We start from the raw sequence: 18,102 nt of genomic DNA, 5'->3' as shown, positions 1-18,102 counted from the left end.
CAATGCTACCGAAGGGCAAGTATTAAAATCACCCACTATCAATATAGGGCATTGGGGTAAGTCCTCAACATATCTCATAATTTCTTTCATTACCTCGCTACTATAAGGAGGGGGAATGTATACTGCTACTAATATAAAGGACCAATGATAACAGGTACAATGGAGACAAATATACCGACCATTATCGTCTATGTAAGACGAGTGACATACAAATGGCAGAGATTTATGCACCAGAACACTTACACCCCTAGAATGTGAGGAAAATATAGAGTGAAATGCGTGACCAACCCACGACCTTCGTAAGACCGTAGTGGTGTTAGTAGATAAATGGGTCTCTGACAGACACAATATAGCAGGGTGAAAGTGTTGTAGCGCCACAAACATCGCATTACGTTTAGTCGGCTCACCTAGACCCCTAACGTTCCATCCTATTATCTTAAGACTATTCGCCATGATACCACATATTATATTTGGCATCCACGCACACCTCAGCCAATCTACACATTGTCACTATGTTCCTTATATACCTCGGAAGTATTCGGACCCCGTTCCATCGCTCAGCCCACCCATTCCCAACCCCAAAAACTAACCCAAAAACAAAACAGCTAGTGGCAAGGATAAGAACCCTACCAAAAAAGAAACAACAACCAGGGCGAAAAAATTTCCCTGCGATCGGCCATATATATGGCGGAATTATTACCACAGGAAAACCCGTGGAAGAATATAAACAAAAAATCGGGTTGCCTATGCTGACCTGCCCACATGTAGGTGGATCTGCAGTGCATTAAGTATAGTTAAAGTGCACAAACACATTAAAACAGTTGCAGGTGACACCCACAGCTCGTCACCAGTTTAACATCATGATCAACGGACCCTAGATATAAACCTTCAGATAACATAAACATACGGTCATAAGAATGTTAGACAGTCATGAGGAACAACCAATACGCAAAGCAATAATACGCATTACATATCACACATGTCCCTTAGTATAGCTGTCAAATCTCACGTGCTCCAGCTCTAGGATAGACCGGACACTCATCCCACAGATGCCGAATTCTTCAACAAAGGCTCATTAATGTCAATCCACTGTGCCGCCTCCAGGGGAGTGTCAAAGAAACAAACTTCTCCATGTGCCACTACACGGAGCTTGGCTGGATACAGCATGGAGTACGGGATTTGTAGATTCCGAAGGCGCCTTTTCACATCCAGGAACTTGACTCTCTTCCGTTGGACCTCCGCTGAGAAATCCGGATAAATCGCAATTTTACTCCCGTTGATCAGTAGCTCCGGATGATCTCTTGCTTTTTTAAGTATATTGTCCCTGTCCCTGAAGTGTAGCAGCTTCATTAAAACAGGACGGGGTGGGGCCCCTGGTGGTGGAGCGCGGAACGGCACTCTGTGCGCCCTTTCAATAGCAAACATCTTGGATAGCAAGTCTTTGCCAAATTTTATTGTAATCCAATCTTCAAAAAAGGATACTGGATCAGTACCTTCAGCTTTCTCGGGGACCCCCACCAACCGGAGGTTGTTCCTCCTGGAACGGTTCTCCAGATCGTCCGTTTTTGACATCAGCAGGGTTACATTGTGGATAACTCTGCCCAAATCTCTTTTAACAGGGGGCAATTGATCCTCCACTGAACTCACTCTGGCTTCAACCTCAGTCATCCTATCCGTGACTTTTTTAAGGTCTTGACGGAGAAAAGATACACTTTCTTGCAAGCTCCCCATATTGGTGGTAAGAAGAGCAAGCGCACTGTTGCTTTGCTGAACTGCCTTAAAAATATCTGTAGAAGTAGGCTCACCAGTATTTTCATCAGGTAGACCTTGCTGTGTGTGCAGAGTACATAGCGATGCAGGGCCACTAGGTGGAGCTAGAGGGACAGAAGCTGAAGCTCCGGCCATCTCCCCTGCTTGTGAGAGTTCACATTCAGGCCCCCATGTCGGTGAAGCCGAGGATTTCTTCCTCACAGCTGACTCCCCCGATGCATCCAGGGATGAAGCAGGCATTTCAGATGAAGGTAGGCTTGCTGCTGAACGGGCATATTTACCCAGGCGGGCCGCCAGGTCTGCTGCCCGCACCTCTGATACGGCGCCATCTTGTTTGACCGGCGTGGACGTGCCGGCCTCTCTCAGCTCCCTCTCCTTCTTTCCTGTGCGGGTCATGATGGTCTGTGTAGGATCCGCACACTCTCCGGTGTCCCCCAGTGAGATTCTGAGCAGCGGCGCTTACTGCAGATGCAGGATTACTCAGGATTGCAGACGGCAGGTCAGGAGCTCCCCTTAAGCACGTCCGCTTACATGCCCGACCAGGCCACGCCCCCGCTGACATATGGTTTTATCGCAAATCTAGACCAACTAGGAGCTAGCAAAGATTTAAGTCTTCTTTTATTCCAGAAAACTGGCGTAAAAAAAAAAGGGCAGACCAGCAGAGAAACGTCACTTGCACCTAAATTTAGGCGTAATGGTGTCTAAAAAGTCACAAACACAAGGTTTGCTACTTTTTTATGCCTGGAAACTGGTGTGGGGGAGGGGTGATAAATTCCCCCCAATGTTTATAGGCCATGAAAAAAACTGACACCAAATATCACAAGATCCAATTTTATTAAGCAGACAAAAAAAATACTAAAAAAAAATAAAATCTCATCCGAATTCCCAACAGCAGGGAATATATTAAAGTGCTGGGTGACCTCACCTAAACTGCCAATGGCTACTATATCTAACAGGAATATAGCAACAGATAACAAAGAGTACAAATTGTACTAATAGCAGCCTAGAGCCAAAGGTACACAAGTGAGTCATACCAATCAGCGAACACAGGGAGGGAGGGGAATGTACCCCATGCATATTGGCACTAACCATAGCAATTTGTTTTACCTGTAATTTTGCTTTCCTTGAGTCGGAATTCAGCACAGAATATAATATTTGTTCCCTAGACCCCACCATAGGACTAGCCCACCTAAAATAATAAATTTAAGAAATTAGCATAAATAATTACTGGTGCTATAAGAACACTCTCTAACAGTTCATACTCTTAATGCAGATTCTTCGGAGGGTAGAAATCTGCTTCCTTCAAACTCAAGCAAAATTACAGGTAAGACAATGATCCCTTTTTCTCTTCAACCTCAAGCTGCGCATAACCAAATGTTCCATAAGAACATCATCTTCTGGATTAGGAAAGAAAGCAGGTAGAAATTGGTTTCCTGTTAATGTCCTCTGTGGAAGAGATCTTTTGGTACAACAGAGAGGACGTTAAGAATGGTTTAAGGGTGGACTTGTACTTCACCTGCCTTTATGCAAATGAAATGCTATAAAGAATAAAAGTAAATGATGACCACTTAAATAAATTGCTAAAAAAAGACTCACAAGTTTCTGATTATAAAGATTCTAGTGTTACATGGCTTAATTGTGCCAAGTACTTTTAGGTGTAGAATTTAAATTCCTTCTGAAAGCCCTCTTACAGGAATTGAAGGCTCACCAAGACAGCAACAGCACAGTAAGAGACTCACTAAGACCAGAATTCTCTTCCATAGACTCAAATAGGCCTTAATTATACCAGCTTTTCTTAAGCAAAGTGTTAACCACAGACTCTAAAAGGCCCCTATCGATCAATATTTTCTCATTCTCTAAGTTGTCAGCAGGAGCTTGATGAGATGATATCTTTAAAAGCATCCTAAAATCTCATTGTGAGAGGTACATACCGTATGGGAATAAAAGGTTAAGGAACAAAAAGAAACCAATGTGGATAAACAGAACTGTAAAGAAAGCAATAAATGACAAAAAGAAAGCATATAAAACACTAAAACAGGAAGGTAGCACGGAAGCACTGAAAAACTATAAGGAAAAAAATAGAACATGTAAAAAACAAATAAAGCGGCCAAACTAGAGACTGAGAGATTAATTGCCAAAGAGAGTAAAACTAACCCTAAAATGTTCTTCAATTATATAAATGTTAAAAAGTATAAATCTGAAGGTGTCGGCCCGTTAAAGAGTAATGAGGGGGGAGTCGCAGAGAGCGACGAGGAGAAAGCAAAGCTGTTAAATATTTGGCATGACATGCCAAATGTTGAAATAAATTCCCCATTAAAAGTGTCCTGTCTGACCCAAGAAGAAGTGCAACAGCGACTTAAAAAGATTAAAATAGACAAATCGCCAGGATCGGATGGCATACACCCCTGTATCCTAAGGGAATTAAGTAATGTCATAGCCAGACCCTTATTTCTGATATTTGCAGATTCTATATTGACAGGGAATGTCCCACAGGATTGGCGCATGGCAAATGTGGTGCCAATATTCAAAAAGGGTCCAAAAACAGAGCCTGGAAACTATAGGCCGGTAAGTTTAACATCTGTTGTGGGTAAACTGTTTGAAGGTTTTCTGAGAGATGCTATGTTAGAGCATCTTAACGGAAATAAGCAAATAACGCCATATCAGCATGGCTTCATGAGGGATCGGTCATGTCAAACAAATTTAATCAGTTTCTATGAGGAGGTAAGTTCTAGACTTGACAGCGGCGAATCAATGGATGTCGTGTATCTGGACTTCTCCAAAGCATTTGACACTGTACCACATAAAAGGTTAGTATATAAAATGAGAATGTTCGGACTGGGAGAAAACGTCTGTAAGTGGGTAACTGGCTCAATGATAGAAAACAGAGGGTGGTTATTAATGGTAAATACTCAGATTGGGTCACTGTCACTAGTGGAGTACCTCAGGGGTCAGTATTGGGCCCTATTCTCTTCAATATATTTATTAATGATCTTGTAGAAGGCTTGCATAGTAAAATATAAATTTTCGCAGATGACACTAAACTGTGTAAAGTAATTAACACTGAAGAGGACAGTATACTACTACAGAGGGATCTGGATAGATTGGAGGCTTGGGCAGATAAGTGGCAGATGAGGTTTAACACTGACAAATGTAAAGTTATGCACATGGGAAGGAATAATGCAAGTCACCCGTACTTATTAAATGGTAAAACACTCGGTAACACTGACATGGAAAAAGATCTAGGAATTTTAATAAACAGCAAACTAAGCTGCAAAAAAACAGTGTCAGGCAGCTGCTGCCAAGGCCAATAAGATAATGGGTTGCATCAAAAGGGGCATAGATGCCCATGATGAGAACATAGTCCTACCACTTTACAAATCATTAGTCAGACCACACATGGAGTACTGTGTACAGTTCTGGGCTCCAGTGAACAAAGCAGACATAGCAGAGCTGGAGAGGGTCCAGAGGAGGGCAACTAAAGTAATAACTGGAATGGGGCAACTACAGTACCCTGAAAGATTATCAAAATTAGGGTTATTCACTTTAGAAAAAAGACGACTGAGAGGAGATCTAATTAATATGTATAAATATATCAGGGGTCAGTACAGAGATCTATCCCATCATCTATTCATTCCCAGGACGGTGACTGTGACGAGGGGACATCCTCTGCGTCTGGAGGAAAGAAGGTTTGTACACAAACATAGAAGAGGATTCTATACGGTAAGAGCAGTGAGACTATGGAACTCTCTGCCTGAGGAGGTGGTGATGGTGAGTACAATAAAGGAATTCAAGAGGGGCCTGGATGTATTTCTGGAGCGTAATAATATTACAGGCTATAGCTACTAGAGAGGGGTCGTTGATCCAGGGATTTATTCTGATTGCCTGATTGGAGTCGGGAAGGAATTTTTATTCCCCTAAAGTGAGGAAAATTGGCTTCTACCTCACAGGGTTTTTTTTGCCTTCCTCTGGATCAACTTGCAGGATAACAGGCCGAACTGGATGGACAAATGTCTTTTTTCGGCCTTATGTACTATGTTAGGATGACAGAATGCTGCCTGTAGCAGTAGGTTTTGATATGGAGGAAATCTACAACATTTTCTGTCACTGAAGGTGTACAGAAAACTAGAAGACACAAAATGAAGATCCGACTGACTGGATCCAAAACTAAGGAACCAAAGGGATAGCCCTGCAACAGACCTGGCTCTCTCCCTAACTGATGAGCCTATGCAAAAATCTCAATGGTAGATGATCGCATATCCTCGTTCCTCGACTGTATAACACCTGAACACCCTATAATAGTGAGGGGACACGACCACCGGCTCCCTACACTTGATACGGAGGGAGTCAGAGTCACCTGGGATCCAGCAAACAGGAAAATACAAATGAATGAACAAAACTTATCTGTAGAAGACTCAGTAGAAGCATCCAGCATGCACACACACCAGGAAGTTGTATAAACCGCAAAGTGATGCAGTATGGGAAGGGATTTAAAGGGATGCAATAAGTGCACCTACATGACAGCTGAGAGAGGCTAACGAGATGAGAAAACAAAAGCAAAACAAAAGGAACCTCAAGGAGGAGGTTCTGAAGAACGTCTGTCAGAGCTTCTCAGATGTCTGGTGGTGACATTTTCCCTTTGAAGGTCATAACAGCAGCATAAACCAGGCCATTTGAGACCAAAAGAGAATGAAAATCGCTGATTTTGTTTCCCCTGAGATCCCAAGTAGGATTCTGGGACTAAGGAGAGCCTGATCTACATGAAATGGTTCCTCCAACTGATAGAGCATTGACCTCGACCAGTGTATGAAAGCACAACTTCTCCAACTTGCAGTTGAGCCTGATCCCACAAATGTCTTTTACTAATAATTATTTGGCTCTTGCAATGAACTTCTTGCTTTTGTGAATTTTTTTCTCTTTCAGCCAGCAGCAAGGCCTTCTTGATTTTACTGAACCTGAAGATAGAAGGGGCTGTGATGCCAGGATCTGAGAATATCTTGGTGGAGATCTCTGAAATAGTTTTTTTTCTCAGGGCCCAGCATCTATGACTGAAGTGAGATGGCCAAGGTATTATGGCAGGATGAATAGACCCTTGATCTGCCAATCTTGGTGACTTGCTGGTAGATGGTGGCAATTTCTACTGATGGTACAAAGATAGTGAGAGTGTTTGAGTTGATGATGAATCTGGGAAAACTTCCTCTTGAAAAAGAAGCTCTGCTAATGAGTTAGTCCATAGCCAGTCATCTACCATCATTAGTCACTTCCACAAGGACCCTTGGAGCTGGCCAAAATCCAAGGGAGGAGCTCTAAATTGTAATAAAAAAATGTGAAACGGATTAAAGGGGTTGCCCAGAATTTTTTTTAAACTTGCATCTCAGCCTGGAATACCTAGGGAGAATAAGCCCATAAGATCCAGAGTTAACAGATTAGTATCAGCAGACTAGTGAGAGGCAGGGAGCCAGAACTGAGTAGCAGGTAGCAGGAGAGTATGGATTTCTCCACAGGTATTCCAGGCTGGGGAGCAAACTAAAAAATATATCCTGGGCAAACCCTTTAAAGGATAACTGTCACACTTAGACCCTAATTTCAATTTTCATATATGTAGTTACTAATAACATGATATTCCAGAATCAGTTACTATTAGACTGACTTACCCCATATTTAATAAGATTCAGCCCTTAGCAACCAGTCTGCATAAAACTGCAATTTCACTATTCAGTTAAGATGGCCGCCACTGCCCTCACTCTGAGGCTAATCCCGCCTGCCCTCACTAGCCAGTAACATTAGCCCCCCAAAAGTGTCAGTAACCAGAGCCCTCCCCCCTAAAGGGTTAATCTCCTGCAGCACAAAGGGGTCCTCTTACCACATGTTGCTGTCATTTATACACTGAGCAGATGGCAGATCTCCCTTCCCTGGTCTGCGCTGCTTCAACCCTGCATTCTCCAGCTCTGCTGAGTGAGGGAGCGTCTGCCAAGCGCAGGGACAGGGAGAAGTGCACACAGCCCAGGCACTGTTATCAGCTGCTAGGGAGGACCTGGCTTTAATCATTTACCTACAGTCCCTGGCTGTCAGTAATCTGACCCTGCACGCTGCTGCTTCTGCGTCCTCCGTCCTTCAACACATAGACGGACCATGCCTAGCAACACTATTTTAAGCACAGGTAAAAGTAGACAGTACAGGGTACAAAACTGCGGAATTAAGGGGTAATTGAATACACAGTGAAAAGTTGGAATAGGGCCACCAAGGAGATATTAATCACCACAATCCAATACTCCCCAAAAAAAAAAATATACGACAGTTAAACTTTAAGGAGAATAAGCAGGTATATGTTATAAGACCAGTAAACATGGCAAGTCCCTTTTCTAAAGAATGCAGGAGGTCACTTTTGTTGTTCTTCTAGAATTTGCACTTTTGGGGACATTTGTTCAAATATCACAGGGTTAATACAAGCTGCACATGTCATACTGGTTTGGGAATCAGTAACATACAGGAGTATGTGAACCTGGATACAATATCAATATCTTCCCACATGATGCAAAGATCTTTGTGGTTGAATTTAACACAGTATTGGGTGATGTGGAAAAACTTGAAGTTGTAGCCTTCTCTGCCTGATGGAACGCCTAAATCATACAGAGAGAACTTTTTTAATCTTGTGGCCATACTAACAAGAGTACTGCTGGCATCCAAATTCCATGTTTGTGGAACCAATAATGAATAAAAAGTTATCTTCTGAAATAGGAACAACAGAGTGTGAATTTTCACGCCCTCCCTCAGAAGCAATGAAGTCAGAACATGGAGACTCTTTTGTGCTTATGCATTCTGAAGAAAAATTTAGCTGCTGGGAACCAGCTGCCTATGACTCAAGTTGAGAGAATATTGCTTGCCACTTTAGTTCCACTTCCATTTGGAGGAACCATATCCTCTGCAAACATCAGAGGAATTGTCTTCTAATAAGGCCTCATGCACACGACAGTATTTTTTCACGGTCCGCAAAACGGGGTTCCGTTGTTCTGTGATCCGTTTTTGTTTCCGTGTGTCTTCCTTGATTTTTGGAGGATCACCAGACATGAAGGAAAGTGAAAAAAAGTTTGCCTTGCAAATGATAGGAAAAAAACTGACACGGATGCGGATGACAATCTTGTGTGCATCAGTGTTTTTGACGGACAGGTCATATTTTTTTGACGGACTGAAAACACGGATCGCGGACGCGGATGACAAACTGTGCATTATCCGAGTTTTCAACAGACCCATTGACAGTCAATGGGTCCGCAAAAAATCACGGAAAACGGAACAACGGACACGGAACACAACGGTCGTGTGCATGAGGCCTTATAGTAGAAAATACCTAATAGAGAGACTTCCACAATCCTTTCCATAAGCAGATACATGCATCCATGGCCACGGCACATGCTCTGCTGGGAAGAACAAAGACCGGATAATATGTAGGCCATAGAACCACAAGACTGTACAATCGGGGCTCTACACGCTACTTTAAACTAACCCCCAACACCCCCCTTCCCCTCCTGCACATACAGAAGAGGCTGCAGCCATGTTAGAGGAACATCCGATCTCAATCACACGTATTAAATCTCTGCAGACATTTTCAGCACTGGAGACAGGCGATACACAGTGATCATGTACTGAAAAACAGTACAGTACAATCAGTGAGAAAGATTGTTCATTGCAGCTTTTATAAGTATGTGGCATCATGGACAAATGGCCTAGACATGCCTGCACAACTAAAGGGACCCAATGTGGAGCCCAGCACCATTTGTCCACGATGCCACATGCTCCTGGAACTACCTGGGCATATGCAGGCAGAGGATACTACAACACACATCATGGGTATAACAGAATGCACAAGGAAAAATAATTAGTCACAGCAGCCTAGCAACTATCCAAGACAAAAATCAAGGAACTAAATTCCAGCCCCATAGCGAAACCATTGCAGTGTGAAAGTTTTTATGCCAGCATTGCTGCTAGAAGATGCACCTAAATTATGACGGGGCGTGCACCTTGTAAAAAATTAGGCACGTCTTTGGTAGTCCTTGCCCCTGCCGGCAACTTTTACACTTTTTTTTTCCTGGTATAACATTAGTAAATTTGCCAGGGTTGGAGTCCTGACCCCAGGCCGGCTCCCCCACTCCCTCGTGACAACTATGTGTCAAATGCAGTGTAAAAATGCCCAAGCAGCCTTATTTTCAGTGCCCCCTGGAGCACCCCAACCCGCAGATCGCCGCTTAGGACTCATACAGCAAAAGATAAGTATTGAACTAATTTTAAATATCGTCTCTATCTGAACTGGCTGGTATTTGTCATAATACATTATTGTTGTGAGATCCTTGGCAGATATATGCGATCCTGGGGTTGCTCCAGTTATTATTTCATTGTTTTCTCTTTGATTTTGGTTTATGTGTGTTAAACCATTGGTGTGTGGCCACCAAGCATTGAGGGTGGGCCACCTGATTACCTTCATTGTCTCCTGATGAACCTATTTATAATAGGGGAAACGTGTCGAGACTAGAAGGGAGACCAATATTATCCATTAGGAATTTAATTTACGCATTGAATGACCTGGGCATCCATATGGGCCAATCTGTGTGGTAAGGGCTTTTTCAAGGACAGATAGTCTTAGGCACGGGGACAGAGTGCCTCTACCATCTGGGGGCATCTCTGGGCAGAGAATAAGATCAGGGACACCCTAGGGTTACACCAGGGACCCCATATGGTTGCCCAGTACCCGTTGTCAGCACCAGAGCATCCTCTTCTGCTCCTTCTCGGCCGCTTACGGTTGTTTGGTTGTTTGTCTGTGTTGTATTCGGATTAGTCCCCAGGGAGGGACTTTGTTGATCTTATAGTATAAGAATAAAAGTTATGTTTTAGGTAGTTGGCTTCTGTGACTTAGTTTTTCTATACAACTACCAATTGAGTATTTTTTTCATTCAATTTAACCGGGGTTTAAAAAGTCGGAAAAATGGGGCTGTGTGACAATGTTATGCCAAAAATAGCCATAAAACTGTTTGTAAATAACCCCCATTGTCCTGACGCATAACCCAACTGAACTTGAGCTTTCGGTCATGGACTAACAGGCAGACATTCTCCTTCAAGATTTTCCAACAGACGGCAGAATTCATGGTTTTATCAATTGACAGGTCATCCAGCTCCTGCAGATACAGGTGGCCCCAGACCATACACTAGCACCACCATGTTTAACTGTTGGTTTACCAGGACCTATGTCTTCAAAAAAAATCCATTTTGTCTCTATGGTTCACAGAATATCATCCCAAAAGTCATGCAGGTCATCTAGATGTTTTTTTTGTAAATCCAAGATGAGCCTTTATGTTTCTTTTTGTCTTGCAACTTTCTCATGGCTACCATTGACCTTAAATGAGGCAAGTTCTTTAGATGTTTGGGTTCTTTTGTGACCTACTGATGAAGTTGTTGATGCTCTCTTTTTTCCATTTGTCGATAACGGCTGTCTGTGTGGTTCGCTAGTATGATAGTTTCTCATCTGTAGTTGAATCTCTTTAGAACGTGGCATAATGTGCCGCTTTTTGAGACCTTTTAGTCTGCTTCACGTTACTGGCCAGGTTCTATTTAAGGCTACTTTTACATATCCCTCCCTCTTTGTCAGCGGGGTGGATAATAAAATGGAAGACTTGGCTGGAGAAAAGCTATGAGATACATTATAATGCATGGTATAATGGATAGCTTCCCATATATTAATACTTTTTTTCTTTTCTTACTCCTATTCCCCTCCTTGCGTGTTTCTCTGTTCTCCAGTGGGGCCATTCCTTTTCTATTTTTCTTTTCCGGTTATATTATGTGATTATATTGGTTTTGTTCATTTGTACTATTTTTCTTAATTTTTTTGTAAAAATGATGTATTGTTTTGATACAATGAACAATAAAATATTAATATGAATAATAAAATATACATATATATAAAAAAGTTGTTTCTGATTAAGAACTATTTAGCTGTTTTGCAACGTGTCCATATTGTCAGCACTGGGTATCACTTAAGAGTATGGCAACATGACGATATTGGGTGAGACACTGGTTGCGCACCCATGTCACGCCCAAGTATTGCAATGTAGCAGGGCAGCCAAACAAATGAACTTTTTGAGATTCACAGATCACAGTTGCAGTAAACAAGCAAGTCGCACTGCGACCCCATTCATTCCTATAGATATACTTGGATGCGTAACATATGTTAGTATCTGCAGCTTTATAACATACCTGAGATCGAGATATTTCAGCCGTTGCCGAGTCCTCCACTTTTCCACAATAGAAGAAATGGCCTTCCCCTAGCACATGAAAATATATGAAAACTGAACAATATCACTTCTGGGGAAACGATTTAGGTGATATAAAAATGTGTAAAATCTACCTTTAAGCCAGGCATCAATAAAAAGTATACCAACAGCAATATTATACTTCAGGCCAAACAGTGTGACACCTCCCTGAGAACAAGACAGATATTTTTTGTGATCTAAAGTTGTGCCAATTTACATATAGAAAAAGGTTACTTCTACTATCAGAACATACTTCACTGTATAAAGCATAGGAAAACAGACCTAAATCGGAGTGGCACTTTTTGGACATTGCGTAACTGTTTAACTGGACAACTCAGGTGATTGGTACTTACAGCAGGCATTATAAGTAAATCAGACTGCGAGATTTTCACTGATGGAATGACATGTAGCTGGTTTGGGCCACTTGTGTGCTCCTGGAAAAGCTAAAGAAGAGTTTCACAGAGTAAAAACCTGTTCTTACAAAAAGGCTGCTCATCTAACCTAACCACCAAGCCTATGTATCACAATAAGGACATGGCTTAAATATGATATTGTGCACCACAAAATGCACCAAAAATGTGGTGCTTTTTTTTGGAGTAAACTAAGCCCTGACGAAGGTACGCCGAAACGCGCGTTGGGGTAGCGCCACCCTGGTCGTCCTGGCACACGGCTCCTATCTTTGGTGAGTTCCTGTCTCCTGCTGTTTCCCTCTGGCCATTGTTATTACTGTCATCCTTTCCCTTTTTTTCATTGGTCTGCAGTACAGCTCTATACTGCATGGGCTGTCTGCACACCAATGACTAGATTACACTACATACACAGAGGTGTTTTAGCGTTTGACAGGTGACTCACCAGGTACTATATATCAGCTGCACACTGTACATGACTCTGAGCATTGACTCCTTATTTGATATTCATGTACTTTACGTTTTTTTGTACCGTGTCTTTTGGATCCGTGTGCTTGTGCCCCCAGGGTGGCGTCTTTTCCTTTTTCTGTCCTCCGCTTCTAAATCTCGTTTATGGCATCATTTATTCATGTGTTTTATCCATGTTATTTTATCATGCTTCAATAAATTATATATTATCTTTTGGTACTATGAGCTCCGATTCCTTTGTTTCTGTTTAAGCCAACAAATAGGTAGCAAAAAGTTAGATTAGATAGTTTCAAGATGCAAATATTAAAAAACTGTAATAAAAGGAGCTCAACACCTAATGTCTCCACTTCCGGCCAAAATATTGATGCGGGGAGGGCACTGCCAAGTTGGCGACCACAAACCATAGTAGTCAAAAAAGGAAAATGGTTTTCCAGCACTCCAAGTTTATGTCACATGTGTAAAAACATCACTAAGAACAGTTCATAGTCACATAGTCCTCCCTTGTTCAAAACGCATAAACGTCTCCTGTTGCCATTTGCAATGTTTTTAGATGTGTGAAAATAAACTTCTGTTTTAATGGATTGCTTGAGGTCCATTCTCCATGTTTGACTGCTATAAGTCTTAGGCCTCATCCACACGTCTGTAGTGCTCCCGCGGCCATATTGCGGCCCGCATAAGGCGGGTCCGCAATATACGGTGCACCAGCCGTGTGCATTCCGCATCACGGATGCGGACTAATTCACTTGAATTGGTCCACAAATCTGGAGATGCGGTGCGGAACGAAAGCACGGAAGCACTCTGTGGGGTTCCGATCCGTGCTTCCGTTCTGCACCCTGCCGTGTGCCCATGCAGCAGTTTACGACCACATATGGGCTGTTTCTGTAAACTGCAGAATCAGGGTTATAAATATTGAGTTTTGTTAGGCTGTTAACTTTTGCTGCCTTACAGGAAAAAAATACATTAAAATGGAAAATCTGCAAAAAAGTTAAATTTTGAAATGTCTCCTCTATTGTCCTTTAATTCTGGTGGAACACCTAAAGGGTTAACACCGCTTGTAAACTCACATTTGAATAACTTGAGGGTGTAGTTTCTACAATGGGGTCATTTATGGGTGGCGTCTATCATGTAAGCCCCACAAAGTGACTTTATAACTGAACCTGGTCCTTAAAAAAGTGGGTTTTGGAAATTTTCTTAAAAATTTTAAAAATTGCATCTAAAATTCTAATCCATCTAACTTAAAAAAAAAAAAAAAACATTTACAAAATGATGCCCACATAAAGTAGACATATGGAAAATGTAAAGTAATTACAGGTCTGTACAGTACAAAATGAAGCTACAAACAGCCATGCATACAGGGGGGCGTAGCTATAGGGGGTGCAGAGGTAGCAGTCGCTACCGGGCCCAGGAGCCTGAGGGGCCCAAAGACCCTTGTGGGGCCACATAAGACACTGGCATTATAGAAAGTGCATGCTGGTCAATTTACACCTCTGGCTGGAGGGAAGGGGTTAGGTCAAGAATTTGGTATGAGGGTGTGCCCTTTCAATGTTTGCCTCAGGCAGCAGGAAGGCCACGTGCTCCCCTGCCCCATTCCAACAAGCACTGAGGGAAGGGGGGCCCAAGCTGAACTCTTGCACCAGGGCCCATGAGCTTTTAGCTACGCCCCTGCATGCACATGAGCGCTTAGGGTGCTGACATGCATTCAGGATGCAGTTTTTCATTGTGGCTAGCTGAAATTTATTAAATCATTCCCACTATACAGAACACCAGGGTTTATCGCGGCTGCTAAACTGGCTAAATTGAAAACGGCATCCTAACTGCATGTCAGAACTGCACTGTGTGCCAGCACCCTTAGGGCTGTATTACGCTGGCAGATTGTCTGTCAGATCATTGCTAATCAATCCTTGCTAATGAACGTTCGTACTAACTCTTGTTAGCAATGACCTGGCAGGGTAATACTTCCACCAGTTACTCGAACGCTCTTTCATCGGCAAACCAGATTTGCTGACGGCAGATCGTGCTTGGTAATTCCAATGTGCTGCCGGCAAACAACTAGTCAGTATGGGGACAAGTGATGGCTCAACAACCGCTCCTCCCCATACTGTGGAGGAGATCACTGCATTTAATAGCAGTGGTCTCCTCCACCAGCGAGCAGGCGATCGCAAGGAACGCTTCACCTCCCGACAATTGTTAGCCGCATCGCTAAATGTAATACTGCCCTTAGGGTATGTTCACATGCAGCAGATTGATTGCAGAAATGATCCCGTACATCTAAATGGGGCTTGCAGAGATCTATGTGCTTCCTGCTGGAACAATCCCTTTTAGTTGTATTTAATGGGTTTTTAGACAAAATTTCTGCAACAAATATACTCTTATTTGCCCTCTTCTGTATCAATAAGACTCTAATAAAAAAAATGGGGCTCTTGACACACTTGCCTCCTGTAACTCAGTAATAATTAGATAAAAATGTACATTAATATATTACAAGATGTGACAGTTTAGCTGGTCTTACCCTTTGCATTGGTGCAACCAGGTCAATGTCATATACCATAAATCCATCCACTCCAGCATTTATTTCAAACAGCTTTAACCTGAAATGCATGTTTATATGAATAATATATGAATATAGTAACTACCGTAAATACAATCTTATTTGTGAGGTAGAAATAGGATATAAAATGACCATCACAGATCCAGAAAGTAATGTATATTTTTCATGGTAATTTGTATACCCATTTTGTAGAAAATATAAGATTCTAGCCATTTACAAAGCTTCTAGACTTTGGAACTCCTGAGGCTCTCTACAAGATGTTAGATATCACAACTGAAGACCACGGAAAATAAACTAGCAAAGCAGGGCATTCTCTCAGGCTGCAGCCATGTCTTCTCCCCCTCTTCACTCTGATGCTAGTGCACGTGAGCCAAGACGTTTAGGAGGAGGGGGCTAGGTTTAAGTCCAGATAATTTTTGTCTACACAGCAAGTGTGCCATTGTGTTGGAAGGAATCTTCTAGTTACTAATAGCACAAAAGAGATTTGGTAACAGTGCCAGCCATAGTACCAAATATATTATATACAATGCATTCAGAAACTCTTCAGAACCTTTCACTTTCACATTGTTATGTTGCAGCCTTATCAAATATCAAGTTTTTCCCCAATTATTCTGCACTCGATACCCCATAATAAGAACGTGAAAACATAAAGGGAAAAAATAAAATAAATCAAATTTTGCATAGAAATACGTATTCAGACCCTTGGCTATGAGTCTTATCTGGTGGAAACCCGGCACTGCTCATTACTTGCCCAATACCATACCTACAGTGAAGTATGGGGGTGGCAGCATCATACTGTGGGGGGGGGGGGTTTCAGCGGCTGGGACAGGGAGATTGGTCAGCATTGAGGAACAGCTGAATGACGCAAAGTACAGAGATATTCTGTCCACTTTATTTATACTGTTCATCTACCCTAAGGATAGGCCTCAAATTCATTGTTTACCTGGTTGCCGTCGCAACCGCAGCAGTGAGCAGGTGTAAATATACCTAAGCTGTCCCAATCACTTCAATGGGACAGCTCCTTCCTATTCAATATTACAGAGCTGTCCCATTAAAGTAAATGGGATGGCTTAGGTGTAATTACACCTGCTCACCACTGCGGTTGTGACGGGCGAGCAGGTAAATATTGAAGAGAAGGCAGCACTCGCAGGAGCGCAGCCTTCTTTTTAAACTGTTGATCAGAAGGGCTGCCGAGAGTCCGACCTCCACCGATCTGGTATTGATGACCTATCCTGAGGATAGATCATCAATATAAATAAAGCAGACAACCCTTTTAATGAAAGCCTGATCCAGAGTGCTCTGGACCTCAGACTTGGCTGAAGGTTCAGGTCCGAACAAGACTAAGCCTAAGCAGACAGCTAGGATAACACAGCAGTGGCTTAGGGACAACTCAGACTGTCCTTGAGTGGCAGTCCACCGAAGGTCCCCATACAACCAGACAGGGCTTGGGAGGATCTGCAGAGAAGAATGGCAGAAAATCCCCATATCCAGGTGTGCAAAACTTGTGACATCATACCCAAGATTGGAGGCTGCAATCGCTACCGAAGGTGATTCAACTAAGTACTGTTAAGGGGTCTGAATACTTAGGTCAATGCAATATTTTAGTTTTTCCTTTTCAATAAATTAGCAAAGATCTTGAACAGTCTGTTTTCACGTTCTCATTATGGGGTATTGAGTGTAGAATGATGGGGAAAAGCTACAAAAGCTTGGTGACAACACTGTACAGCTGTATTGGTGACAAGAGATTATGTATGCTCCCATCCCTGTACTATGGAAATTGTTACCCAGCTTTCCCAGACCTCAGAATGCCAGATCAGTCTATTTGTGAATTGGTAAATCCCAAGTATTGTAGAATACCTAGCTGGATTTGCTAGCCAGGGGCCTGGAAAAGCTGAGTAAGAATTCCTGTCACAAATCATCCACACTGTAGCATAGTTGGACAGCTTTGTTAATCAGGGTGCTGGGAAACTGGGTAACACATCATGCTGAGCTGCTGAATACTAAGTCTACCTAAATAAATCGTTCTCTGCACTTTCAATTAGTGCCATAGCTATGCATATTTATATTTAAAGAGGACCTTTCATGGGTCCCGACTTTATAAACGAAGTATCAGGGTATGTAGGGCATACAGCGGGGATCTAATAACGCTCTAATAGTTTCTGGGCGCCGCTCTGTTTGCCCGCTGTGGCCCCCGTTAAATTCTCCCGCCCTGTATGCTAATTTTTGCATCTGTACAGGGAGGAGGAGACTGCCCTGTTTTTCAATGGGCGTCTCCTTCTCCCTGACTGTGAGCTGTCCAATCGCAGCGGAGAGCGTCACAGCCAGGGAGAAGGAGACTCCCATTGAGAAACAGGGTAGTCTCCTCCTCCCTGTACCAATGTGAAAATTAGCATAAGGGGCGGGAGAATTTAACGGGGGCCACAGCGGGTGAACAAAGCAGCGCCCCCAGAAAAAAATAGTAAGCGCTATTAGATCCCCGCTGTATGCCCTACATACCCTGATACTTAGTTTATAAAGTCTGGACCCAAGAAAGGTCCTCTTTAAGGTTCCTGGGAAAGCTGGGTCAAAATGATGTGGAACTGTTATAGACTACAGAATACTAAATCTACCAAGACAA

General features: G+C 42.7%; 1 protein-coding gene across 1 annotated transcript in view; it reads right to left on the bottom strand.

Annotated features, from left to right (window-relative positions):
- LOC122943262 (malate synthase-like) overlaps positions 1-18,102 on the bottom strand; it is a 40,721-nt gene that overhangs the window by 7,832 nt on the left and 14,787 nt on the right. Inside the window, exons 10-13 of the mRNA XM_044300856.1 lie at positions 15,447-15,525; positions 12,416-12,505; positions 12,158-12,230; positions 12,007-12,074 (exon numbers count right to left, since the gene is read on the bottom strand). Coding sequence (XP_044156791.1) covers positions 12,007-12,074; positions 12,158-12,230; positions 12,416-12,505; positions 15,447-15,525 — 310 coding nt within the window. The remainder of the gene's footprint in view (positions 1-12,006; positions 12,075-12,157; positions 12,231-12,415; positions 12,506-15,446; positions 15,526-18,102) is intronic.

The sequence above is a fragment of the Bufo gargarizans genome, chromosome 1, assembly GCF_014858855.1.
Source record: "Bufo gargarizans isolate SCDJY-AF-19 chromosome 1, ASM1485885v1, whole genome shotgun sequence".
NCBI lineage: Eukaryota > Metazoa > Chordata > Amphibia > Anura > Bufonidae > Bufo > Bufo gargarizans.
This window is presented reverse-complemented; position numbering and strand designations above follow the sequence as displayed.